Source organism: Gopherus evgoodei, chromosome 14 (genome assembly GCF_007399415.2).
Source record: "Gopherus evgoodei ecotype Sinaloan lineage chromosome 14, rGopEvg1_v1.p, whole genome shotgun sequence".
NCBI lineage: Eukaryota > Metazoa > Chordata > Testudines > Testudinidae > Gopherus > Gopherus evgoodei.
Window position 1 is genome coordinate 2,749,611 of NC_044335.1, and position 26,479 is coordinate 2,776,089.

Below are 26,479 nucleotides of genomic sequence, written 5' to 3' on the forward strand. Positions count from 1 at the left end.
TTGGATTAAAAAAAGGCTCTTGCTCCTCAACCCTAAAGCACAATGAGGAAGAAATGCCAGCCAGTTACAGACTACCTGGCTTTGCTAAGGTTACACTCAAGAGGTAAACAGGCTTCTCTCTGGGTCCCTCATCCCAGAATGCAGTGAAGAGAATACCAATCAGCTTTTTAAACTGGCTGGATTTAAAAGGGTTATATTAGCTTATGCTCAAATAAATGTTAGTCTCTAAGGTGCCACAAGTACTCCTGTTCTTTTTATTAGATACAGTGTGTTTCCTTTAAAGATACTGGCTTTCTTCTCCCATATTACTTCAGGGGTCACAATAGACTTTGTTAACACAAAGGCCCAGTTAAACAGAGTTATATTTTGTGCACACTCACATCTGTGCACACATGGGGTTTAACTGACTGACTTCAGAGGAGTTCTGCTAGGGGTGAATTGGGCCATACAGCAAGAGCCCCTGGGGAGTTCTCTGTTGCTTCAGCAAATCAGCACAATTTGTATCTCAACATAGCAACTTCTTACATTCACAGGCTCTCCCCACCAATATCCAAATATTATGTTTTCACAGTTAGGTTGCTTTGGCTCTGCAAATAAATGGGGTTATTTTTCCATTTTTGAAATAAGTTACTACAAGTGAAGAAACATCAACCAAGAGATTGGAGAAACAGCACTTTTGACCACTGACCATAGGTGGGGATTCTGGGGGTGCTCCAGGGAGCACCCATGGAAAAAATTAACGGGTGCTTAGCACCCACCGGCAATAGAGCTGCAGCCACAGCCAGGGATCAGTAGTTCCTTTGCAGCCCCGTCCCCACTGATCAGCTGGTAGGTGGCTGTGTTAATCGCTTATGATCTGTTCAGCTTTTGTAGCCCCTGGGCTTACTAAAACAGAGGCTGACCCAACCCTGCTTCAGCCCTTGGCGTGGGGCCCATCCTCCAACAGCCTCAGGAAGCTGCTCTACTGCTCCAGCCAGAGTTAGGGGCAGGTGAGGGGGAGCCCAGCCTGATCAGTAGCGATGTGACCTTGCTCACCTGGATCGGGTGGCCCTGTCCCCTACCTAGATCTCCTGGGCAGGCTCCAGCTCCCAGCAGGCTCCAACTGCAGGCAGCACAAAGTGAGTCATATTTCCGGCAGAGGGAGCCTTGGAGGGCCTGCTGCAGTGTCAGGAGAGGGGGAGGGGAGTCCACCATCGGTGCAGTTTGGGAGTGCGGGGGCATACAGAGTCACTGCCACTGCCTTCCCCCATTTCTGCAAGTGCCACTCTGCTCTCTCTGCCTAGGTGGGAAAGTATCTGTCCTCAGGGGTGCCATTTAGGGGAGGCAGGAGGGGGACTGTCCTGCCCCCCTGCATAGTAAAAATATGGGGGCAAATTTGTCTCATCCCTCTTTTGCACCCATGCATCCTTTATCCAAAATACTCATTTGGCACAGATGTTAAATAGGTGTTAGCAAAATCAGACAAAACAGAGTTTTCCAAAGTGTGATTTAAAATCCCTTCTCCTCTTCATTGCTCAGTTTTCTGTCTCTTGGCTCTTGTGATGTTATCATTTCACTAGTTCTCCTGTTATCTGTGGGTATGTCTACACTGCCCACGTTACAGCATGGCCGCAAACATGCTCTGACGTGGGCAGTGGAGTCACGCTTTATCACTGGGGGAGAGCTCTCCCAGCGATAAAACATAACCAACCCCCAGATGAGGGGTGGTAGCCTTATCGCTGGGAGCATGGCTCCTGTCAATAAAGCGCTGTCTATACTGGCGCTTTTCAGCACTAAAAGTGTTGTCGGTGGGTTGGTGGGTGTGTATGTGTGTGTGTGTTTTCACACCCCTGAACAACTAAAGTTAGCACTGAAAGTGGCAGTGTAGACACAGCCTTCTAGGCTTTGAACTAGCATTTGTCCACCTGTTGTAATTGTTTGCCAATTGCTTGTTAAGTGGCTGTAAATGCTAATCCAGATGCAACCATTTGCAAAGTATCACAACATGGTGGCTCAACCTCTGGCAAATCACAACATTTGTGCCCCAGAACAAACATTTGTGGGGAGACTCAGTTATCAACACAATTAGCATTTACAATCAATGAGACTGAATTATAACTGGACCACCAACTCTAGTCTAGACAAAGCCAAAGCATGAGACAGGACCTGGATTTTTAATATAAAAAGAGGCAACATAAATGTATCTTCCCTTCCCAAAACAAACAAACATACAAACAAACAAACATCAGAGGGGTAGCCATGTTAGTCTGGATCTGTAAAAGCAGCAAAGAGTCCTGTGGCACCTTATAGACTAACAGAAGTTTTGGAGCATGAGCTTTCGTGGGTGAATACCCACTTTGTCGGATGCATGTACAAACAAACAACACTTAAGCCCCCAAATCTTCATGCCTTTTTTACACATCAGAAGAAAATCAAACAAAGGCACAGTCTCAGTTGTTGCCCCTTTACAGATCACCTTTAAAAATGAAATTATCCTTTACATTCCTAATTCCCCCAAATCAGGGTAGCTGCTGACTTTGTGGGGCTAAAATTCATTTGCAAATTTAACACCATTAATTTGGGCTTGAACAGGGACTGGGATTGGCTGGCTCACTAAAAAAGCAACTTTCCGTCTCTTGGTATTGACACTTCCTCATCCGTTATTGGGAGTGGACCACATCCAACCTAATTGAATTGGCCCTGTCAACACTGCTTCTCCACTTATAAGGCAACTCCCTTCTCTTCAGGTGTCAGTATAATATGCCTGCATCTGTAATTTTCACTCCATGCATCTGAAGAAGAAGTGGGGTTTTTACCCACAAATGTTTATGCCCAAATACATTTGTTAGTCTTTAAGGTGCCACCGGACTCCTCGTTGTTATTGTGTCAGATTATTCATCTCTTTGGAGCATCCTAATTCATCTGAGCACACCCTACTGAGATGAATGGGCCATTCCACATATCAGCAGGTTTCCTGTACTGCAGAGGGCTGAGCAGAGCCCCTTCCTTTGCACTAGCTCCCTGAAGCAGATACAAAATCTGGGGCTTCCCGCTATTCCTCTTGCTGTCTCCAGCTGGTGGATGTGCTCCTCACAGCCCATCAGTTACCATCCTCCTTTCTGTCCCATGGCCCTTCTAGCCCTACCAGGGGCATGGTGGGGACAGGAAGAGGGCAGAGCTGGGAACTAAAGTGGTAGATCATTCCCCTCCCACAGGTGTCTTCCAATCATACCTCTTCACTAACACCTCTTCCTCAAGAAACAAGGAAAATTAACTGCCCCAAAACATGGTTAATGTAGGTCTGGTTTATACTACAGCACCTTTGCCAGCTAGACTTACCCCTGCTTAGTACCCTCTTCAATTCAAGAAGTGCGTTTCAGATTCCTGCTGGCATTGCCAGTCTGACGTGCCTTTTCTGGCTTGTCAGATTGGGTTTATATCTGCTGGTGAATCACAGCGTCACTCATTAGACTACTTCCTGGGCTGGTGAACCACCTGTAGCTCATTAATGTTATACCAGTATAATTCCACTAATTTCACTGGGATTGCTCCTGATTTACACTGTACAAGTGAGCAGAGAATCAGGCATAGGCACGGACTCCAAGGGTGCTCCAGGGCTCAAGAACCCATAGAAAAAAATAATGGGGGTGGTCAACACACACCAGCCACAGCTCTTCAGCTGTTCTACAGCTGACATGGGGCCTGGGGAAGAGGGTGGAGCGGGGACAGGAAGAGGCGGAGTGAGGGTAGGGCTTCATGGAAGGGGTGGAGTGGGATGGGGCCTTGGGGCAGAGTAGGGGTGGAACACCCACCAGGAAAAATAAAAGTCAGCACCTATGCCTATGACCAGGGAAGACTGGCAGAGGCCCTGGAGATTTTTCGCCTTCCTCTGTAGCGTGGGGCACAGGTCACTTGCTGGAGGATTCTCTGCACCTTGAGGTCTTTAAACCACGATTTGAAGACTTCAGTAACTCAGACATAGGTTAGGGGTTTGTTACAGGAGCAGGTAGGTGAGATTCTGTGGCCTGCATTGTGCAGGAGGTCGGACTAGATGACCATAATGGTCCCTTCTGGCCTTGAGTCTATGAGACCACCTGGCCAAGAGCAATGCCTGCTATGGATTTGAATGCATACTCTTCTCTTCCCACAGAACACCCAAGTGAGCAATGTCTCCTCTGAATCGTCCCCTTGGACAGGACCATACTTACTGGTTTCATAATCCAGGTGATGCCAGGATTCTTGCGAAATTCTTCCACAAACAAGTGGTACTCTGATGGCATCTCAAAGGTCTTGGGGAAAAAGTCACATTTTGTTGCCTCCAGCTTTCCTGCCTCTCTCTCTATCTGCTTCCGAAACCTCTTCAGGTTCTTCACTATGTAATTCTTACGAGTCAGCTAAGTGGAAAGAGAAATACAAAAGCAGACTCTGCAAACGTTAACACACATTAATCATCACTCTTCTTTCACTTGAATTGCCCAGGAGATGAGATGTTTCTGGTGATATTTGGTAATAGATCTCAGCAGTGATGCCACAGGAATTTAAATAACTGAGAAAAACAATGGGTAAAGTTAGGGATTCTTTCCTTCTTTGTGGAGGAATCTGCATGGTTGGTGTGTGCGTGGGTTTTTGTTTTTTAGCTCTCAGGTGGAGCAAGGGGAATCTGTAGCAATCCACAGTGCATTATTTCTGGTCTAAAGCCTTTAGGTGTAGCTGCTATGCTGATTTCCAAAGCAAACACCAAGTTTTAGGGCCTGTCTATACTGAAAATAGAACCATCTCAGATGACCTGGTTGCAATGCAATTGTCCTCAGATATATTTAAAACAGTTCCATTTTGTAGTGCACATGGGACTTTACATGCTTTCTGCTTCTGCTAAAGCCTTGAACATGATACATTCTGGAACTATGCTAGAACTGTCCCAAGAAAGAACTGTGCTACAACACAGTTGTCCTTGTAGTGTACAGTTGATCCTGGATTCCTGTGACAGTCCAGCTCAGCGTTCATGAGATTTATCACATGTGGAATACCATAAATCTAGTGTCATGTCCCTGGGCAAAGGCACTCTTCTGTTTCCTGGAGTGATGGAGGTTGATAATTTCTGAGGAGGGGTTAGCACAGCAGTCAGGAGGGGATTAGGTTTCACGGCAGGGAATATTACAAGGTATTTTCCATCAACAAGCTTTTCACATGGAAGTTTACTGACTATTTTCCCAGACCATCCTGACCCATATGTTTCACTCACAGTGGTTTCTTACCTCATAGTGGTTCCGGAAGTGGCATATGCGAACATGTTCATCCATGTAGGTATGGTCAAAATTCTCCCGAAGCCAGCTGACATCACACCAGTAAAAATCCCACTCGCCCTCCCTATGGAAAGAGGCAGAGAGACAGCAGGTAAGGCAAGCACTGAGTTCTAGGTCATCCCCACACCCACCCTGCTTGACAGCGACCAGCTGTCATCACCACCACTGCTTCCTTCTCTCCTTGTCCTTTTTACAGGTAATAAAAAGTCTTGGTGCACATGATTCATCCATTTTTTTTGTTTATTTTGTTCTTTAAAAGTTTAGGCTCTGAATTTTAATGGTTCCAATTACAACTAAGCCTGTTTTGGTCTGAATATACCAATGTATTAGGTATAAACAAAACAGTTATCACACTGATTCTTGACTACCAGGAGTTCAATTGAAATCATCCAATTAGTTAGAAAAGCAGAAGCAGGACTTAGAATGGAGTCATCTACAACCAGGCAACTCCACTGAAGTCAGTCCCCTCAAATTCAATGTGCGGCTGTCTTCCCCCTGAGTCAGTACAACATCGTTTAATTGTATTTATAAGATCCTATTTAAGGGATGACAGATCAACAGCAACAGAACTAAAACTGGAAAACTATAGTCAGCAGTTCCTAGTCTTCAAACACAACAAATCAGGGAAAGAAAAAAAAAGCTAGAGACAGGATAAATGACCCCAATACTGAACTGGAGCAGGAACGAGAGAGACTGGCTGAAGAAAAAGACTGGGTCTGCACACTAATTTTCAGCCACATTTAATTATAGTGGTCAAACACAGCTGCTTCTTCCCTCATTGAAGCAGAATTGAGATCAATTGTTCTGCTGATGTGGAGAGTGTCACTCAGCTTCAACAAGCCAGTCAACAAGCCTTCATTCTAAAAAGGGTTGACCATACTTTGTTGAAAGGATGCTGAACTGATATGACCTGGTCCACAGCAGCAATACAACAAAGTTCAGTATGAACTGATAAGGAGTTATGTTAGAGACACATTTGCAAACATGGCTGAAAATTCTAGTGGCGACACAGTTGAATATGACAATAGAATAGGGAAGGCTAACCAGTTGCAAAGGGAAAGAATCTGGAGCTTACTCTTTTACTTCAACCCATCCTGGTCTCCGACGCAGGATATCTAAGATGGTGTTTGTGAGCGCACATTTGAATCGGATGCAAGCTCTTGGTTCTCTGTGAGGGGGGAAGAAAAAAAGACACCATACGCTCTGTGAAGTCCAAGAGCAAGCCTGCCACAAATGCAGATCTGGATTCTGTGCCTTGTTCTGCCACAGACTCCTTGTATGACTTTAGGAAACTCACTTAGTCTCCTGTGCCCCAGGCTCCCCATCTGTACAATAATGATAATAATACTTCCCTATCTCACAGAAGTGTTGTGAAGATACATTCATTAATATAGACAAGGTGTTTATATACTATAGTGATGAGCATCATAGAGAAGCCTATAAAGAAAATAAATTTTAAAATGAACTATGTTGAGACAGCCCATGTACGTCTTAACCCGTATATGTAATATAGTGTAATCTCCTGAAGTGCAGAGTATCTCACTCTCCTTTTTACTCCGATAGTTCAGACTTTCTAGTTATCCTCTAATCCAGGGGTTCGCAACCTTTTTCTTTCTGAGGCTCCCCCAACATGCTTTAGCCTTATGGGGCTGGGGGACTCAGGGCTTCTGCCCTGCAGGGTTCCCAGCTTTATCCTGCGGAGTGGAAAGGGGGGACTTGGGGCTTTATCCCCGTGGGGCTCCAGGACTTGGGGCTCCCGGCTTTAAACCCATAGGGCGCTGGGGCTGGGAACTTCTGTCTGCCAGGGCTTGGGGACCCCCTGAGATGACTCATGGACCCCCAGGAGGCCACAGACCCCGGTTGAGAACTGCTCCTCTAATCAACAAGATAGCCTATATATTAGATAAAATTACACGTCAGCCATACCACCTTGTATTATGATCCCATCCAACCCTGCAGATTAAGTAAAAGATCGGTGAGTGCATGCACTACTGGATGTGAGCTACCAAGGAACACCTGTGTGCTGCAAGGAATGGTCCTACTGACTCTTTCCTCTCAGTCTGTAAATAATCAATGCCCCTAATTGTGTTATGGAGTGCTATGGTGCTGGAGGTACTATTTTTCAGATAAGATATAAAAACAAGGTACTGACCACCTGTGGTCATTAAAAACATCATTAAACTGTTTGGGTTAACTTCAGTCTCCTGGTAAAGTTCCATCTCAAGTAATTATTTTGCCTATCTAGAATTCCCTCTGCTGATTCTACTGATACTGTCTATTTCTTGTACTAAATTGTTATGCACTGTTACCAAGCACTGTTAACTATTTGCTGTACTTCACCCTAGATGTTGCTGCATTTTAGTGGTGCATGAAATGATTCCCTACACAGAGTCTGAACATCAGTTTATTACATTTGGGATGATGCAAGATCATGATTAGTTCTGGGCAGAGAAACATATCTCATTTCAGGGGGATTTTTAAATTTAGTTTCATCCCCATTTGGAACAAAACCCCCAAATTTTGAAATTCTGGAGCCCTGGCTCTGGGGCAGTCTGCGTGGAACTGCAGACCCTGGAACCCTGAAGTCCTAGACTCAGAGATAATCCTTCTAGAAGGCTACCCCAGAGCCATAGGCTCTGAAAACCTATCATCTCCAGCAGCCTGCCAAGGAGCTGGGCAGGCAAGCTGGCAAAAAAAAACCAGGCCAGTTTCTGACGGAAACATTTAGAGACTTGTCTAGTTGCCAGAGGAACTTTGTCAAAATTGCACTGACTCCTCAAAATATATAAATTCTGACAAAACTGTTTCATCAGAATTTTTCCAGCCAACTCAAATCGTGACCACAAAGATATATTAGTAAGGAATATACAAGCCCAAGGATCTAGGACTGAAGTGACAATATCAATTCCTATTTGAAAAGAAGCATGACCATAAAAGGCAGGCAAAACCCTGTTTACCTGAATAGTTATGGCAGGAACAGTGATTGCACAAAGGCCACTGACCAGTTCGCCTCACGAGAAACAAATGTGAAGTAACACGCAGTACATACCCACCCTCTCTTCATGTCCACATCCAAACACATAATTCAATCTACCCTTCAGAAAAAGAACCACTCACCTTTCTTTCAGCTTCTGGTAGCCATAGGACCCTTTATGGCCTGCATTCTGCCACAAGAAATTAGAAAAATAATTTCTAACAATGAAATGGGGGAGAATAAGGCAGGTGCAGAATAAGTTGTGGGCAGCTCACTGGAGGGCGCTTTGTCCGGGCAATGTCACCAGTACCTTTAGTTTTCACTGGGATGCTGGCAGGTACAGCACTTGCCAATCAGGGCTGAACCAGACCCACAATTTTTGGAGCAGGGCCTGTTTTCAAGCACACTGTTAGCATTGAAATACCAACAGCCCGCCAGCATTGATCCCTGCAAAATCACCGACTGCTCCGTCCGCGGGACCCCGAGGGGAAGGGGGGGGGCGGGACCCCGGGCCGCTCCGTCCGCGGGACCCCGAGGGGAAGGGGGGGCGGGACCCCGGGCCGCTCCGTCCGCGGGACCCCGAGGGGAAGGGGGGGCGGGACCCGGGCCGCTCCGTCCGCGGGACCCCGAGCTCCGTCCGCGGGACCCCGAGGGGAAGGGGGGGGAGCGGGACCCGGGCCGCTCCGTCCGCGGGACCCCGAGCTCCGTCCGCGGGACCCCGAGGGGAAGGGGGGGCGGGACCCCGGGCCGCTCCGTCCGCGGGACCCCGAGGCGAAGGGGGGGGCGGGACCCCGGGCCGCTCCGTCCGCGGGACCCCGAGGCGAAGGGGGGGGCGGGACCCCGGGCCGCTCCATCCGAGGGGGAGAGGGGAGGGGCGCGGCCCTCACCTTATTCTTCGCCATGACCCCAGCACCCCGCGGCTGCGGTCACCCCAGAGCCGCCGCCATCTTGCGCGTCTCGTCCCCATAGCAACCAACCTCTTCCCCCGCCCGCCCCGCTGGGGGCGGGGCCGGGTACCGCTGCTCGTGCCCGGGCGGTCGGGGGCGAGCCCGCGCCGTGCGGAAGGGGGGGCTGCGTCCTGAGCGACCCGCCCCCAGGCCCCCTAGCGGGAGGAACCTTGGGCCCTGCTGAGGCAGGGGCGGGGCCCGGGGGGGTCCTGGCTAGCACAGGGGAGAGCGCTGCCCAATGGTCAGAGCAAGCATGACAGTCAGCAGCGCCACCGCCTCTCTGCCACTGACACAAATCCCCATTGACTTCACTGGGAGTCTTGCCTGAGGAAGAACTGCAGGATCACGGGCTCTGTTCCGGGCTCTGCCAGGAATTTTCAGACCTTTGTCAGGTCACGTGCTCTTCCTGCCTCATTTTCCCCACCTTAAAAAGGCAGATAATGTGTCTTCCCTGCAGCACAGGGTGTCATAAAGTGCTTTGAAATCCACAGCTGATGGGTGCCAGAGAGACAAAACATTATTTCTTTACTAAAAGAACTTAAAGGGAATCTACCTGCAGCCTATTTTCAAAAGAATGCCCAATTCTTTTTACACCATTCCACCTTTGTCAGGGGCCTGCTGCCTGGTTGTTTGCACAGCTTTCAGTGTGCATGAAACTTTGCAGAAGGCAGAATGTGAACAGGATCCCTGCCCCAAATAGCTTAAAGTCCTAAAGGCACAGTGGATACAGTACAGGTATAAAGTGAGTCACAAGCAGGTCCCCCATTATTATAGTACCAAATGCCTCACAATCTTTAAGGGATTCAGCTTCACAGCATAACACAGGACTATTATCCCTGCTGCAAACATGGGGAACTGAGGCACAGAAAGACTAAGGGATTTGCCCAAGGTCACACAGGGATTGCCTGTGGTGGAGCAGAGAATCAAACTGCAATTGTCTCAGTCCCAGGCTAGCGCCCAGCCAGATCCAAAGTCCTCTAAAGTTCAAAAGCGTTTGGATCAGGAGTTTTGCCTGAATGCCTCAATGCTGAGCATGAGCATGTAGCAAAGAGGGCAGGTGGTTACTTACTGCTGGCGGCTGGCATCCCTTGGGGAGCGGGCTGAAGGAGGTATGTCTGTAGATAAGGAGCGTACTCATGAACATAGTATGTGGTAAGTTTCCAAGTAGCAGCTGTGTTCGTCTGTATCTGCAAAAAGAACAGGAGTACTTGTGGCACCTTAGAGACTAACACATTTATTTCAGCATAAGCTTTCGTGAGCTACAGCCCACTTCATTGGATGCACGCAGTGGAAAATACAGTAGGAATATATATATATATATATATATATATATATATATATATATATATATATATATATATATATATATATATATATATACACACACACACAGAGAACATGAAACAATGGGTGTTACCATACACATTCTAACTAGAGTGATCAGTTAAGGTGAATATGTGGTATGTGCCCAAGCACCCTGACATTGATGGACAGTTCCTGATCGCCACTTTCTGTGATCCCTTGACCTTGCATTCCACTCTGCGAAGGCTGCATTATCATGTCTGGCAGTACAAAGCAAGAAGTTACCCAAGAGGAAGGGAAGTTTTGCCTGTGTGTGAGTAGCAAGAGCTGGAATTGCTACCAAGCTGCAAGTTTCTCTGGAGAGGTAGGAGTTCTGGTCTCATAGTACTCGCTGCCCTGGGAGGTACAGGCAGGAGCGTGCATCCCTTTGAGCATTCAGCTGCATGGCTTAACAGAAAGCAAGGGGGACAAAGGGTTTTGTTATTTCTCCAACACTGAGGGTTTGTTCAGATTTGCTTGGAAAGCAGGAGCACTAAGTCAGCAAACAGCATGGCCTTAGCACTCCCACATGAGTGCTGAGAGGTGGGGTTTCTCCTCTATTGTCTCTGCCCTGGGCAAGAGAACAACTGGTACAAGGCACTTTGAGAGCAGCTTCACCATCTGGGAGGGAAGCAGTTCCCCGCAGGAGCAGGGCTTCTGAAGGGGCCGGCTGAGGGATTCAGTGAAGGTTTATTCTGTGCTGAGATGTGCAGCTGCTGCAAGGAGATCAGTTTTGCTGCCTGTGAAGAGAAAAAACAAGCAAGCTGCCACTATTACAACAAACAAACAAACTCTCACAAAAACCAGCGACTGTGGAGGTGTAAATCTCTTCATGACCAACACTGACATCCTGTCATTGAACATTTTGGAGAGGCAGCTAAGATTTCAGCTGGGGAAACGCCGGGCCACAGCATCAAGAGACAACACCTGCGCCCCCCTGGCCTTCCACAGTAATTGCTTTGCACCATGGGAAATGGCATGAACAAGGTAAAGATAAACACTCTGAGACACTAGTTTTGTGGGTCTCTGTTCTCTCTGAGACAGGCTTTTCAGAGCTTTTAGGGTGTGAGGTCTCTTTATTGGACTCTGTTTCTTGGAAAGCAAGAGCCAGGTGCCACTTCATGTTAGATTTCAGGACACCCTCGTGTATGCTTAATTTTAAAATGAAATCTATTTAAGGGACTAGCAAAAACCAGCTTTTCTAGTGGAGGTGGGTCTTTAACTACAGGTTGAGCACCGCTGGACAAGAAACAATTTGGGGATTCTTTAGAGGTCATGCAAGTCAGTAGGCGAGGTCCTTCGTACAGGTCTGGAGTGTCGGTAAGGGTTCTAAGCAGCTCTGCTACTACCCTAGGAAGACAGTGAGTAGACAGGCATCAGAGCTGATCAATGGTGATCCTGGGATTCCTCCCCAGGAGATTACAGCAGTGCCACCAGTGAGGCCAGGAGGTCAGTGCATGGCCCAGGACATTACCCTGTGAAGGTGGAAGAAAAGTTTTACATCACCTTAGAGAACTAGATGAGATAAGCACATGACAAGAGATCTCTAAGGCATGAGCTTGGTACTGCCTCACTCGGCTACTCAGCTTTTCCAGCAGCAGCTGCTCTAACACCACGGACTTTGCGGTATACAATATCCAGGGCATAGCTTATCAGAGAGGGCAGCCACTGCTTCTCCTTCAGGGAAGTTTTCCTAAGTTATAAGAAAGTGACTTTATTTGCCTGTGTAAGAACCTCCACTCTTAATCCTTTAAGCATTCTCTCTCTCTCTACTCTATCACTGCACAGCAAAGAGTTTTGTGATATTTTGGATGAAGGATGCAATATATCAAAGCTATTGTATTTCACGGAGGAGTAGGACTGAATGAGGCACGTTACTGTGTAATAAGGACATTCCTGGATACATAGCCATTGCAGTTTCCCTTTTAGCTGTGTCCTTTCATTACAACAATCTCTTAGCATCTAATTTCTATGATACCCCTCTACCCAGATATAAAGCTGTCCTTGGGAGCCAAAAAATCTTACCACCTTATAGGTGAAACCATGTTATATTGAACTTGCTTTGATCCACCAGAGTGTGCAGCCCCGCCTCCCCCCCGGAGTGCTGCTTTACCATGTTATATCCGAATTCGTGTTATATCGGGTCGTGATATATCAGGGTAGAGGTGTAGTTGAAAGTTAGTTTGTTAAAGGCACATTGCCTATATAAATTATATCCAAATTGTAAATGTTTTAAAAACACTCTTATGAACAATGAGGTAAATAGAAACATTTCCAAATTTACTTTAAAAAAAAAAGTGAAACTGTAGTTTTAAGCTTTCCCCTGCAGTGTTTGCAAACCAACCACTGAAACATCAAGAACTTGAAACTGACTATAAACAAGTCAAATGCTCGACTAGGAAACAGGGAATAACTAGCTAGGTGGTCGTGCTGCTGAAAAGGATCTGGGGGTTATACTGGACCACAAGCTGAATATGAGTTGTCAATGTGATGCAGCTGCACAAAACGGCTAATATGATTCTGGGGTGTGTTAACAGAAGCATTGTATGTAAGACACAGGAGGTAATTGTCTCACTGTACTCGGCACTGATGAGGCCCCAGCTGGAGTATTGTGTTCAATTCTGGGTCACAACAATTTAGGAAGGAGGTGGACAAATTGGAAAGAGTCCAGAGGAGAGCATCAAAAAGGATCAAAGGTTTAGAAAACCTGACCTATGAGAAAAGGTTAAAAAAACTGTGCATGGTTAGTGTTGAGAAAAGAAGACTGAAGGACAATCTGATCACAGGCTCCCATATGTTAAGAGCCATTTTAAAGAGGATTGTGATCAGTTGTTCTCCATGTCTACTGAAGGTAGGACAAGAAGTAATGGGCTTAATCTGGAGAAAGGGGCATTTTAGATTAGACATTAGGAAAAACTAACTGTAGGGGTAGTTAAGCTCTGGAACAGGCTTCCAAGGGAGGTCATGGAAGATCATTGGAAGCTTTTAAAAACAAGGTGGACAAATACCTGTCAGGGATGGTCTAGCTTTATTTGGTCCTGCCACAGCACAGGGGGCTGGACTCAATGACTTTGAGGTCTCATCCAACTTTACTTTTCTATGAAATGTGAAAACAACTCCATTAGTTTTCATTGACCAGGCTGAGAGAAATGTAAAAAGGTAAACAAAGAGGTTATGAGTACATTGAATTTTTTAATGTCTCACTTCTAATAATCTAAAGTGCTATTAGTAAGGGAGTAAAGAAATGTTTGTTTCCAACCTATGGTTTGGAAGTTCATTCTGTCTCTAACAAAGTTAAGTCTGCAACAGATGTCTTCTCACTATGGGAAACAGCAGCAGGTAGATTACTGGAATTGAGTAATTGTGGGAATTAAAGTATTTAAAACTTTAGGACCAGATTTTCAGAAGTTTAGGTGCACAATTGCATGTGCAAAATGTGCACCTCATTTGAATGCATAATTACCATGATTGCATGCACAGATCAGACATGCAGTTGTGTTCCTAAATTCTGTGACAAACTGGCCTGCTGTTCTTTTGTTGGGAACAAGTTTTCTTCAGAAGAAAAAGAAAGAAAAGGAAGGACTTCTGATAGGACTGGCACTATTTGGCTAAATGGAGGAGGGAGTGTGATCTAGTGATCTGAGCAGAGGACTGCTGGATTCTGTCCCTGATTATGCCACTGACTTCATAGTTGGCCTTGGGGAAGTCCTGTAACTGCTGTGCCTTATTATATCCCCGTTTTAGAGATGGGGAAACTATGCTCTAATTCCACGGTGCCTGAGGCTTAATGGATAAGTGACTTTTGAGGTTCTTAGATGAAAAGCACTAGCAAAGTGCAAATTGTTGTTAATTATTAATGATTATTTAAAAAAGCAACAGCAGTTTCCCAGAGTCACATCCTTCCAAGCTGTGGCAGCCTCAAAGGAGCCACCAACTTATTGTCTAAGACTGAACGGCTCCAAGGGCCAAATTCTGCGGTTACGTCCATTCTGTGATTCTAAATGTGATGCCATTCCAAATGAGTCAGTAAGGTTGCACAGATTTAACTGAGGGCAAAATGTATCCAGTAGTATCTTTGGGCCAATAAGCGAGGACGGGGGGAGTTTGTGTTCTTTAAGTGACCAATTAGAGATCTAAGACCGGCCATAGGGAACGGGTGTTTTCCTCCTTCCCATTTATGGGCTTGATGGTGTGATTCATGCCATTGTTCTTACTGGACCTGATCCTGCCAGGCACTGAGGAGCCCATTCGCTGAGTGCCACGCTATAGAATTAGCAAGTTGTGAGATGTGCTCTGACCCCAGGGATGGGAGGGCTGCTAGCCCTCCTTACACAGGAGACCCATCTCACGGGTCGATGGACGCAGCCAGAGTCAAAGCAGAACCCTCACGTTATTCGAGGCACCATGCACAATCTCTCTCATCACAGGACTTGCTTTAGTGACTTCACCAGCAAGGGGGTGGGCAGGGGTCCAGGAAGGGGGAGGATTGGTGGCACAGAGTGGTGGTTTCCTTTTGTTGTTTTGGTTCTTCTTGGCTTGCTCTGAGAGGCAAGCATGCTACATGCTTCCTCTCTGTCTGAACGCTGGATGGGGCGGTGGGGGGGGGAGAGAGGGAAGGGATGCATCCTGACTATCACTACAAAAGATGTTTTTTCCCCTCCTGCTGATAATAGCTCACTTTAACTGATCACTCTCCTTATAGTGGGTATGGTAACACCCATTTTTTCATGTCCTCTGTGTATCTTCCTACTGTATCTTCCACTGCATGCATCTGATGAAGTGGGGTTTAGCCCAGGAAAGCTTATCCTCAAATAAATGTGTTAGTCTCTAAGCTGCCACAAGGACTCCTGTTCTTTTTGCTAACACACCAAAAGTCGCCCTCTTTTAGGCTGAATCTTCTCTTTTGTGTCCTGCAGGTTCTCCCTGGACTTTACCTTGGCAACTTCATAGGTGAGCAGCATGGCTGAGAGCACCCAGAGAACCGTCTGAGCTGGGAAGTTACTGATAGTCTGTGTTGCATGATGTGCATGTAGTCCTCTGCCCCACTGTTCCCCATTACGAGGGAGCCTTGTTCTCTCCAGACCCTGACAATACTGTGCGTGCTTATTTAAACCAGAAGCACTGGTATCGAAGTGATGAATATCCTGAGAGGTGACATCCATAGGAGCTGGAGATGCTCAACTACACAACTTGTCCTACAGAAGACAGGGACGTTCAGGGGTTGTTCTGTGCTGCATGGCCATGGGAGAGAGATTTCGCCCTGATTTGGTCAGGATTAAGAAGTGTTGTCATATCTCATTAAGCTCCCTGTGCTCCTGGGTCAGTCTGTCATAGGCATCGTCACCATCGTGGCAGGCTGAGAGGCATCAGCACCCCCTGCAAGAATCCCTTCCTCTGACTTCCTGATTCTTGCATTTAACTCAAGTGCCACCGGCAAGGCCCTGCCTACTCTCCTACCTACCTCTGCTCTCCTCTCCTCTATTCCCTTTTCTCCATCTCTCACTCTTCCCTGTGCTTGGGAGAGGCGCTCTGCCCCTTGTCCACTCAAGGTTCTCGTTCCTCACCTGCTTTATTTCCCAGTGTGATCAGTGTTCTCAGCCCCGTGTAGGGGTGAGATAGGAAATTGTGGTGCCCAGAGAGAGGAGTAAAAAGCTAGACAGGTAGGAGGGGCTCTTGTTCAGTTCGGGGGATGTGAACCACAGCTGTGAGGAAGACAGAGCTGATGATGTTGGGGAGCAAGGGTTAAAGAGCACCAAACTGACTCTGGGCATCATGAAGTAGTACCACACATATGTGACTCCAACTGTCTTGTGTTCCAACACCATGACTCTGCCTCTCCCACTCTGACACAACATCTTGATACCAGCTATAAATATCACAACATTGGGGGTGACAATTCTTCTGCCCTACAGACAACTAGCAGTAGACAGGGAAACCTGTTAGCTCATGCAGTATACCAATGGTCACCTGCTTCCCCTCTGGCACATGGTGTCAGAAACCCAGCTGGCCGCCTGCTGCAAAATATCACTGTGTGGTGTTTGCAGGCATTATGTTTCTCTACGATGACGATGGCACATGAGCAGCAGAGTGTAACCATTTATTTCCCCAGGCTCAGAGCAGAAGATCGGGGATGGGAAAACAAGACAATTCTTCCCCTTGTTCCCCCTTACTGGCCTCAGTAACTCATAGGATCTCAGGATTTACAGATGGAAGAGGCCTGGTCAATGAGTGAGGCCATGCCCCTGCCAGGAGAGGGTACAGTGGAATCTCCATCCTTAGAGGTTTTTAAGGCCTGGTTTGACAAAGCCCCGACTGGGATGATTTAGTTGGGAATTGGTCCTGCTTTGAGCAGGGAGTGGGACTAGATACCTCCTGAGGTCCCTCCCAACCCTGAGATTCTATGATTCTATGATACAATCCCCTCAATAGAGGATGCATCTGATAAGACACTCAGTTGTCTCAGAAAGGCCATTGGCTTTGTTTCTGGGCATTAAGACAGGCAGTTAATTGACTGAAGAGCCTTCTCGGAAGCCTTTGTCCAATGCACAGGGGATTCGAGAGTAGTTTGGACCAAGTCTCCGAAAGGCAGCGAGAACACAGATTCCTGACCAAGATGAGGGATTACAACAGGGGAAGCACAGGTTCATAGATTTTAAGGTGAGAAAGGGACCATATAGATTATCTAGTCTGACCCCCTGTATATCACAGGCTAGAGAATTTCACCCAGTGATCCTGCACTGAGCCCCGTATCTACAGCAGGCGGCATCCAGAATACTCAGACTCCAGGTTAACCAGAAAGGTTAAACAAGTCCGAGGCCTGCTACGTTCAGTCTTGGGCTGGTGCCACACAAGCACTGCTCAACCAAGACATTGTGGGTCATGAGATAGATTTAAAGTTCAATAGCTTGTGAACAGGCCAGAGCTAGAACCATGTTTTCCAATTGAAAGCATCCTCTGTCCCTGGTAGGTCACGAAACACTGGACATTAAAATCATATCAGTCTAAGTACCGGCATTCTGACTGCCAGCCCCTCAGACTAAGGTAATACAAACAGATAAAGGGATGGGGAACTCTTGCTCTCCCCCTAACCCCCTTGAATTCTGACATGGAGCAGCTCTCTTAGATTCTCTATTGTATTAAATATTTATCTAGTGCCATTAGCACACGATGCTTTAGAACTGCAAGCCAATGCTTTACACCACTTGAACGTTTAGAATCCCAAAGCTTTGAGATGGGAAAAGGCAGGGCCTAACTAGCAGCTTGCAAACTAACCGTTGCAAAAATCATAAGAGAAAAACCTGCTGCAAAGATGCCTCGTTGGCCAGACCAGCATGCCCACCTTGCAGAAGATTAACCCTAGTCCTGAACTAGTGGCCAGAACCAAAAATACTGAAACCTGTTAGAGAAGCTAGGCCCCTGTTCTGTAGGAAAAGGGAGGACATCTAGGAATCCTCATTCAGGTAGGTACAATTCAGAAGATGACAAATGCAACAAAGCTACTTGAGCGTATGTCAGGAGAATGGGGGAACAATCATCAGTTGAGGTAAGTTCAAACACTGAAGAGTTCAGGCAGACTGGGCCACTCTCAGACGTGCTGTAAGTGAGTGCAGCTCCGTTGCTGCAGTTAATGGGTAGGGTAAATTGTGCATGCAGCAATACAAGCTGCTAATATTTATGGTATGCTTGCATGTGGGGGAAGAGAGTGTTCCTTCATGTGGGAGCATTTGGATGTGTGTATGCTGCAAATAGGTATGTGAATGTATTTGCAGGTGTGTTTGCACACATTTTTCCAAGCATGTGTTCATTATGCTGTGGCATGTTGGTGTGTGTTTGAATTCATTCAGGTGTGAACAGGCAGGGTATGTGTTCATTTAGGGAGGTGTCTTTTGGTGTAACGTGTGTGCAGGCATAGGGATTTATAGGTTGTTTTCATCTGTGGCAGCATTTGCTCACCTGCAGTATGTATGGGCACCTGTATATGTGTGTGTGTGTATAATGCAGCTATGTGTTTCTATGATGTGTGCATGCTTATTTGTCTGCAGAGGTGTGGCAGGCATGCTTGTGGGACATGTAAGAACTAAGTACATACTGGATTCTCATTGTGTTTTTCCTTCTTTCAGATGCCAAAGATTTGGAGCAACTGAGCAGGAATAAGATCACTCACATTATTTCAATCCATGACTCTCCCCAGCCACTACTGCAGGTAGGTACCTAAGCCCCTGACATCACCCCTCTGCCTTCTGCTCATCCACTCGCCCCTAACATCCTCCTTCTCCCTCAAGAAGAAAAGCCACAGTGATAGCTACCCTCCCTTCAACAGAGCCGCTAGGGACTTATGGTCACATGAAGTGTCATTTTGATGGGCAGCTGAAATCCCAGGACACGGTGCTGCTGAATCAGTACAAGCACGTCTTCCCTAAATGGACTTATGACCCACATGTGCCAGAGCTGGTGCTGTGGGTGAGAAACGAACAGCAGCTCCCCGTGCAGGAGGCGGAGATGGAATAACGCACCAGGCCTAGCATGTTGCTATGCTTCGCACCTCCTGCACCTCTCATAGGTGCTTGGCTGTTCCAAGCCTCGTGAGAAGTAGGGAGAACTGCCCTGGACTTGTTAGTGTGGTGCCTTTCCTGGGGTTTGTGTCCAGCATTCACGCTGGCTGCAGCAGCATTAGATCTGGCTCACAACTGCCTATGCCCTGGCCTCCAATGTCAGTTTATTTCAATGGTAAATATATCTTCACCTCAAAAAAACAAACAAACAAACAAAAAAAACAGTCCCAAAAGAACTGGGCAGCTCCTTCGGCCTTCCTGTGGATATAGCCCCCAAATCCAAGAATCCCAAAGATATACCCAGAAAGCAAAATGATCAGAGACTGTCTGCTCTTTGGCCTGAGTTAGAGATCACTGTGTCCTCATCTCTGTTTATCTTGTCGCTATCCGAAGTCACCGATTTCCTTCCCTGATCCCTCATTCCTTGGTCTGAATTCCCAGGTGGATAGTGGACATTGCTCGTTGGACTCTGGGAGCATTTCCAGGAGCAGAGGGAGGTGGTACTTGCTTTACTGCGGTGAGACAGCTGGGGTTGGGGTAGGGAAGTAGTAAGTCAAGTGCTAAAAGAGAGGTGTCTTTGTAGAGCGAGCAGCTCTGGGGCAGCACTTTGGGAAAATAAGACCTTCTGATCTCTCGGGGGTCCTACGTTTGACCTGTGCATTTTATGCATTTCAGGAAATTACTTATCTTCGCATTCCTCTGCCGGATACACCTGAGGCCAACATGTAAGTGCCAAGCCAAGGTTGCTCCAGAATCAGAGTCCCAGGGAACCTTGGAGCTTGCAGGACAAACTGGGGGATAGGCAGTAACTGCACAGCTGAGACCTCAAACCAGCTGACTCAGGTGGCCACTCAGGATGGCACCCCACAGGAGAGTCCTGTAGGATGAAACAATCATACCATGCTGCTGGGACAGTGTCACAGTGCAACATCCTGCCTGAGCTTAGTTTGAGAGGTCACAAGCTACTTACAGGTTTCGGAGTAGCAGCCGTGTTAGTCTGTATCTGCAAAAAGAACAGGAGTACTTGTGGCACCTTAGAGACTAACAAATTTATTTGAGAATAAGATTTCGTGGGCTACAGCCCACTTCATCAGATGCATAGAATGGAACATATAGTAAGAAGATATATACACATACAGAGAACATGAAAAGGTGGAAGTTGCCCTACCAACCAAGACCACCTGAGCTAGTTACAGACTCCCTAAAATCAGGATGAGTGGCAGCCCGGTTACGGCACCACTAGAGAATCCAGTGGCCACAGACCACTGCGGGGGAGGGGTAGCATGCTTAGCTGAATAAAAGGGGGGCTGGGGGCAGAAGGGGGAAAGGGTCACACTGTGGAGGCATAAATAACAGAGCAGGGCTGTGCGGGCCTGTGCAATGCACCCAGCACTGAGGTATGCGAGTGCTAACCGAGGGCTCAAGCAGACAAGCTGCCAGAGGCCAGAGATTGGCTCAATTTCATTAACTCCTGGGAAGTGCTCCTCAGTCCTCGGGTGTGCCTGCTGGACTGGTGAGTAGAGCACTGGTGCCCTCCGGAAGCCTGGCAGCTGCTGCTTTGGAGTCCTCTGCTGCAGGGTGCGTTGAATAGCCAGGAGCATCAGCCCCCCAGCATGGCTGGAAGCACCGATGCACCATGCTGTTAAATCAGCAGCTGTGAATGGTGCCTAGGAAAGAAGCAGTGATCACTATTTTACTTTGCTCACTTTGCCCTGCGTGCCACGGGGACACCTGCGGCTCCTGGTAAAATCCTATTTCACAGCCTGGAGTCTTCATTCTATTTTATTTTTCCTGCTAGCAAGAAGCACTTTAAAGAATGTATCAGTTTTATCCACTACTGTCGCCTGCATGGAGGGAACTGCCTTGTTCACTGGTAATGCTCCCTTCCAATGACCCTCATGCAGCATTCTCCCGAGTACAGTGCAGTGGGAAACTGGGCTGGGCAGCAGAGTCCCCAGAAGGCCCAGGCTTTGTAGAAAACAAACTGGGCTGCAGCTTACGAACCAAAGCAAGTGTGCTGACGGGCTCTGGCTGGGGACTGGGGTGGTGCCTGGAGTCAGAGATCACACGAGTGTCTCCCCAGCCCAGCTTGATTTAAGGATGCCATTGGGTTAGGGGACTGTTTACCAAGCAGAAAGGGCAGCATTAGCTTCAATTGTAATGGGGAGGAAGAGGAACCGATTTAGGAGCAGGATTCCAGGAAGTGGCTCGTGTTTTCACTTCTTCTAGGGCTGTAATGTTTGTATAGAGATAATCAAGGTCATGGTGGAAGTGCCCTGTCTCCAGGAGAAGAAATTCTCTAAGGAGGAACTGAAATAGCCATGAAGAAAGAAGGAGTGCTTGGTGGTGGGGGTGCCCCTGGGCTTGAAGGAGGATGGCTGTGATTGGGGGTGGGGATGAGGAAGAAACAGCAAAATCAAGGTCCTGATTTCCTCCCCCTCTGACTCCAGCCTTGCGGGGATCTCCCGGAGCACCACCATTGTTGTTGCCTATGTCATGGTGGTGACAGAGCTAAGCTGGCAAGAGGTATTGCAGGCGGTAACAGCAGTGCGGCCGATTGCCAATCCCAACCCCGGCTTCAAGCAGCAGCTGGAGGAGTTCGGCCGTGGCCCCGCACGAAAGGTGAGAGCAAAAGGCTGGGTATTGCCATGGTAACTGTGGTCAGTCCTTATATAACGCTTCCCAGGCACTGTGCAAGCCCAGGGAGAGGAGGACTCAGAATCCCCAAAGAGCAAGGGAGAGCTTGGAACCGAGAGAGAGAAAAGAAGTTCATTAGAAAGAGACGGATCAAGACGTAGGATCCAGCAGTGGGGGAAGGCATCAGAGAGATCTATAATCCCCCACAGAAGAGAGAGGCTGTCCTGAGAGAGATTCCCAATGAGAGAGGCACACAATCCACCCTCCTTCCAAACACAGCATATGGCCAGGCCACCAGGGCTAGCACCTCGCCAGGCCTATATGACCCAGACTCCTGCCCGTAGCTTGGACCAGGTCTCCACCAGGTCACTGTAGCACTCATCGCCTGCTTGACCATTCTGCACTGCCCTGCCACTTCATTCCTATCGGTCACTCACATGCCCACAAGCACAAATCAGGGGCATGTTCCTTGCCCCATTTAACAGGACAGCCTAGGTAATTATAGGCCTGTTCGCCTGATGTCGATCCCAGGCAGGTAGTGGAGCGGCTGACACAGGCCTCGATTAATAATGAATAAAGGAGGGCATTGTAATTAATGCAAGCAGCATGGGTTTATGGCAAATAAATTCTGTCAAACTCATATATATACTTCTGTAAGGCATTTGACTTGGTATCAAATTATGTTTTGATTAAAAAACTACAATGATATAAAATTAACATGGCACACACTGGCTATTGATAGGTCTCAAAATGTAATTGTAAATGGGGACTAGTCATCCAGTCAGTATGTTTACAGTGAGGTCTCACAGGGATTGGTTCTTGGCCCTATGCTATTTAACATTTTTATCAGTGACTTGGAAGAAAACATAAAATCCTCACTGATAAAGTCTGCAGTTGACACAAAAATTGGAGAGTGATAAATAACGGAGAAGAACAGGTCACTGATTCAGAGCAATCTGGATCACTTGGTAAACTGGATGCAAGCAAACTGTGCATTTTAATATGGCTAAATGGATATGTATTCATCTAGGAATAAAGAACAATGGCCACGCTGCCAGGATGGAGGACTCTGTCCTGGGAACTAGTGACTCTGATGGTGGATAATCAACTGAACATGAGCTCCCAGAGTGCCACTTTGGCCAAAAGAGCGAATCTGGGATGCATAAACAGGGGAATCTTGAGCAGGAACAGAGGGGTTATTTTACCTCTGTGTTTGGCACCGATGTAACTGCTGCTGGAATCCTGTGTCCAGTTCTGGTGCCCACAGTCCAAGAAGGCTGTTGATAAATTAGAGGCAGTTCAGAGAACATAAGAACTTAAGAACGGCCGTATCGGGTCAGACCAAAGGTCCATCTAGCCCAGTATCTGTGTACCGACAGTGGCCAATGCCAGATGCCCCAGAGGGAGTGAACCTAACAGGCAATGATCAAGTGATCTCTCTCCTGTCAACCATCTCCACCCTCTGACAAACAGAGGCCAGGGACACCATTCCTTACCCATCCTGCCTAATAGCCATTTATGGACTTAACCACCATGAATTTATCCAGTTCTCTTTTAAATGCTGTTATAGTCCCAGCCTTCACAACCTCCTCAGGTAAGGAGTTCCACAAGTTGACTGTGCGCTGCGTGAAGAAGAACTTCCTTTTATTTATTTTAAACCTGCTGCCCATTAATTTCATTTGGTGACCCCTAGTTCTTGTATTATGGGAACAAGTAAATAACTTTTACTTATGCACTTTCTCAACATCACTCATGATTTTATATACCTCTGTCATATCTCCCCTTAGTCTCCTCTTTTCCAAACTGAAGAGGCCTAGCTTCTTTAATCTCTCCTCATATGGGACCCTCTCCAAACCCCTAATCATTTTATTTGCCCTTTTCTGAACCTTTTCTAGTGCCAGTATATCTTTTTTGAGGTGAGGAGACCACATCTGTACACAGTATTCGAGATGTGGGCGTACCATGGATTTATATAAGAGCAACAGTATATTCTCAGTCTTGTTCTCTAGAGAAGAGCCATGAAAATGTTTCAAGGATTAGAAAACACAATTTAGAGAGAGAGATTGAAGGAGCGCAGTCTATTTAGCTTAAGGGGTGGCTTGTTACAGTCTACAAGTACCTACATGGGGAACAAATATTGAATAATGCTCTCGCCAGCCTAGCAGAGAAAGGTCTAACATGATGCACTGGCTGGAAGTGGAAGCTAGGCACATTCAGACTGGAAATAATACACTCTCCCCATCCTCCAGTACCCTGCATGTCACCTCTCGGCCTCCCTTGCATCGAATGTTGCAGGATCACCACTTCCCAGGACCTGGGATTTCTGTCCATTTGAAATATGGCATCTGCCGCAGCCCAAGCTGGTTATTGGTTTGCTCCTGACGGCAAAGGAAAAGCACCACCTATAGAGCCATCAACACCTGTTACACCTCCATATATCCTGGAGGTTGCCCATCTAAATACCAAGCCAATACATTTCCCTTTACAGGGGCCAGTTCCTCAGTTGGTGCGAATGAGTATCACTATTAGCTTCCATTGAGCTACCCAGATTAATACCAGATGAGGATCTGGCCCATAACATGTGGCTAGTGCAAGAGAGAGACAGGAGGGGGGTCTAGGAGCCGTGGGGGAGGAGAATAGGCCACAGTGTGTTGCAGCACATGTTCAGCTTCAGGAATTCTGCCCTTCATGACACAGCTGAACAGGGCATCACAAATCTCTGAAGTACCTGGCATTGGCCACTGTCAGGAGACAGGATACTGGGCTAGATGGACCATTGGTCTGACCCAGCATGGCCGTTCTTATGTTCTCCTTACACCCTGCAGATTCACAGACACCTGGAGCAGAGATATGGAGCTGACACGTTCAATGATGAGGAAGAGATAAGGCTCCTGCTTCCAGCAGACAGAGAAGGCACATCCAGGACAGATGGACCCATGCAGGGACTGGTGCCAAGGAGCAGAGACATCAAGAACACAATCCCCTTTCTGCTGCGAGTGAAGCAGACGTTCTCCTGCATCCCCACGTGTCTGAAGTGAGTCCAGCTGAGGCACAGAGAGGAGGGAAGTGAGGCATTCTGGGAAAGTGCATAGCCTAATGTATCAGACTGGCAAATGCCAAGGCCTAGAAAGGGACATCCCTGCTATTGTATGTCAGGGGAGAGGTATGGTCCAGTGGAGCAAGCACAGGCATGGGAGCCAGGAACTCCTGGGTTCCCATCCAAGCTCTGTAGTCTTTCTGTGGCCTTGGGCAAGTCACCTAACATCTGCCTCAGTTTCCCCATCTAAAGTGTGGGGGGTTAATTCTTATGTTTCTATTTCCCAGGCTGCTGTGAGGGTTGGTTAGTAAATATACAAAGGGCAGTGGGAGGGTTAGATGTGCTGACTGTCATCATAAGTGAACAGAAGGGCCTTGAGCACCCAGCCCTGAGCCCCAGCTTACTGAGTGCTACAAATCAGCTGTGCAGGAGGGGATTTTCCTGCTGCTAAGAGCCAGTGTTGGAAAGCAGCAGCCAGGGATGGACTTTGGCAGCAAACTGTAACACTTCAATAAATGCTGCCCTGAACCCATACAAATAAAATAAAGCGTGGGGGGATGTCTCTTTATAGATGGGGGTTTCCCATCAGCAAGTGGTTTCCACTGTCCGGGGGGATCGTATAAGAAGTGTGTGTGTGTTTTCCATTAAACCCAGTACAGCAGCCAGGAGACAGCTCTCATGCAGGCAGAGGTCCAGATGTAGGCGACAGTGAATGGTGTGTTAACAGGGTTGCACTACATTTCCCCTGATCCTAGTGTGCTCTCCCACAGGGGGCCAATAATATTTAACACAGGGCCAAGTATTGCTAGAGCTGAATATGAAGCCATTTTGTTTGAAGACTCTTTACATACTTATTTCTTAATAAACGTCTCCTCAGTGCAGGGTTTTATGTACATTTCAGCACAGGGCAGAGTTTGATCTGAAAAAAGGGGTGTGCTGATTGGGGAAGGCTGGGAGTGAGCAAGGCTCTCTGGAGCCAGAAAGAGCCTTTGGGAGTATGTAACATCTCTGCCAATGGTGCTCCCGCGCAGCATGTTAATTATTAATGCATACTGCTAGTTTAGTTACACAGTGCCTAATGTGCACCAGTGCTTTGCAGAGCAAATAAAGAGACAAAATCTCTGCTTTGAAGAGCTTACACAGCCCCTGGCCCCAGTCCCACAGGGAGCTTCACCCATGAGAACCTCTGCATCTGCAGAGAGCTCCATGGACATCACAGGAGGCAATGCAGGCATGGGGCTCTGTCTGGACAGAGCTCAGGATCAGAGCCTGACATCATTCCAACTGTATTGGACATTGTGACGAACTGGGAGTGTTCTTAATGTTTTCTCTGAATACTGTGTTGGTGCCTCAGTGTCCCCATGGCAGTTCTTAAGTATCTGGCAGAGCAAAGGGCCAGTGCACCTAAATGCCTGACCCTCTGTCTCCTAGCAACTGATGGCCTGGGCCTCTCCTCTGCAAAGGTGCCAGCTGAAGGTGTTGGAGACAAAGGGATCAGGTGGCCTCCTGGCCCAGGAAAGGAGCTGAGCAGAGAGGAGGGACTGGGGGGGGTTGTTAGTCTGGAGCTGGCTGGGGTCGAGGAGTGAAGTGCAGACATGGGGGGTCTGGCTCGCTGCCCCCCAGAATGGACCCAGCTGAGGGGTCCGGTTCTCTGTATCTACAAGCTCTGTTTTAGACCCCGTTCCTGTCATCGAATAAACCTCTGTTTT

General features: G+C 47.5%; 2 protein-coding genes across 3 annotated transcripts in view; one reads left to right on the top strand and one right to left on the bottom strand.

Annotated features, from left to right (window-relative positions):
* Positions 1–9,217, bottom strand: part of TTLL9 (tubulin tyrosine ligase like 9) — a 31,543-nt gene extending 22,326 nt beyond the window's left edge. For both annotated transcript variants that reach the window (XM_030533129.1, XM_030533128.1), the window contains exons 1-5: positions 9,144–9,217; positions 8,400–8,446; positions 6,358–6,450; positions 5,235–5,346; positions 4,188–4,373 (exon numbers count right to left, since the gene is read on the bottom strand). In XM_030533129.1, coding sequence (XP_030388989.1) covers positions 4,188–4,373; positions 5,235–5,346; positions 6,358–6,450; positions 8,400–8,446; positions 9,144–9,158 — 453 coding nt within the window. In that variant the 5' untranslated portion in view covers positions 9,159–9,217. The remainder of the gene's footprint in view (positions 1–4,187; positions 4,374–5,234; positions 5,347–6,357; positions 6,451–8,399; positions 8,447–9,143) is intronic.
* A 1,477-nt stretch (positions 9,218–10,694) lies between these two features.
* On the top strand, positions 10,695–26,121 carry DUSP15 (dual specificity phosphatase 15). The gene is made up of 7 exons (XM_030533130.1): positions 10,695–11,531; positions 15,461–15,494; positions 18,665–18,747; positions 19,772–19,821; positions 20,895–20,969; positions 21,547–21,718; positions 24,559–26,121. The coding sequence occupies exons 1-7, from the start codon at positions 11,511–11,513 to the stop codon at positions 24,769–24,771; spliced, it is 648 nt and encodes a 215-aa protein (XP_030388990.1). The 5' UTR covers positions 10,695–11,510; the 3' UTR covers positions 24,772–26,121.
* Positions 26,122–26,479: the final 358 nt, after the last annotated feature.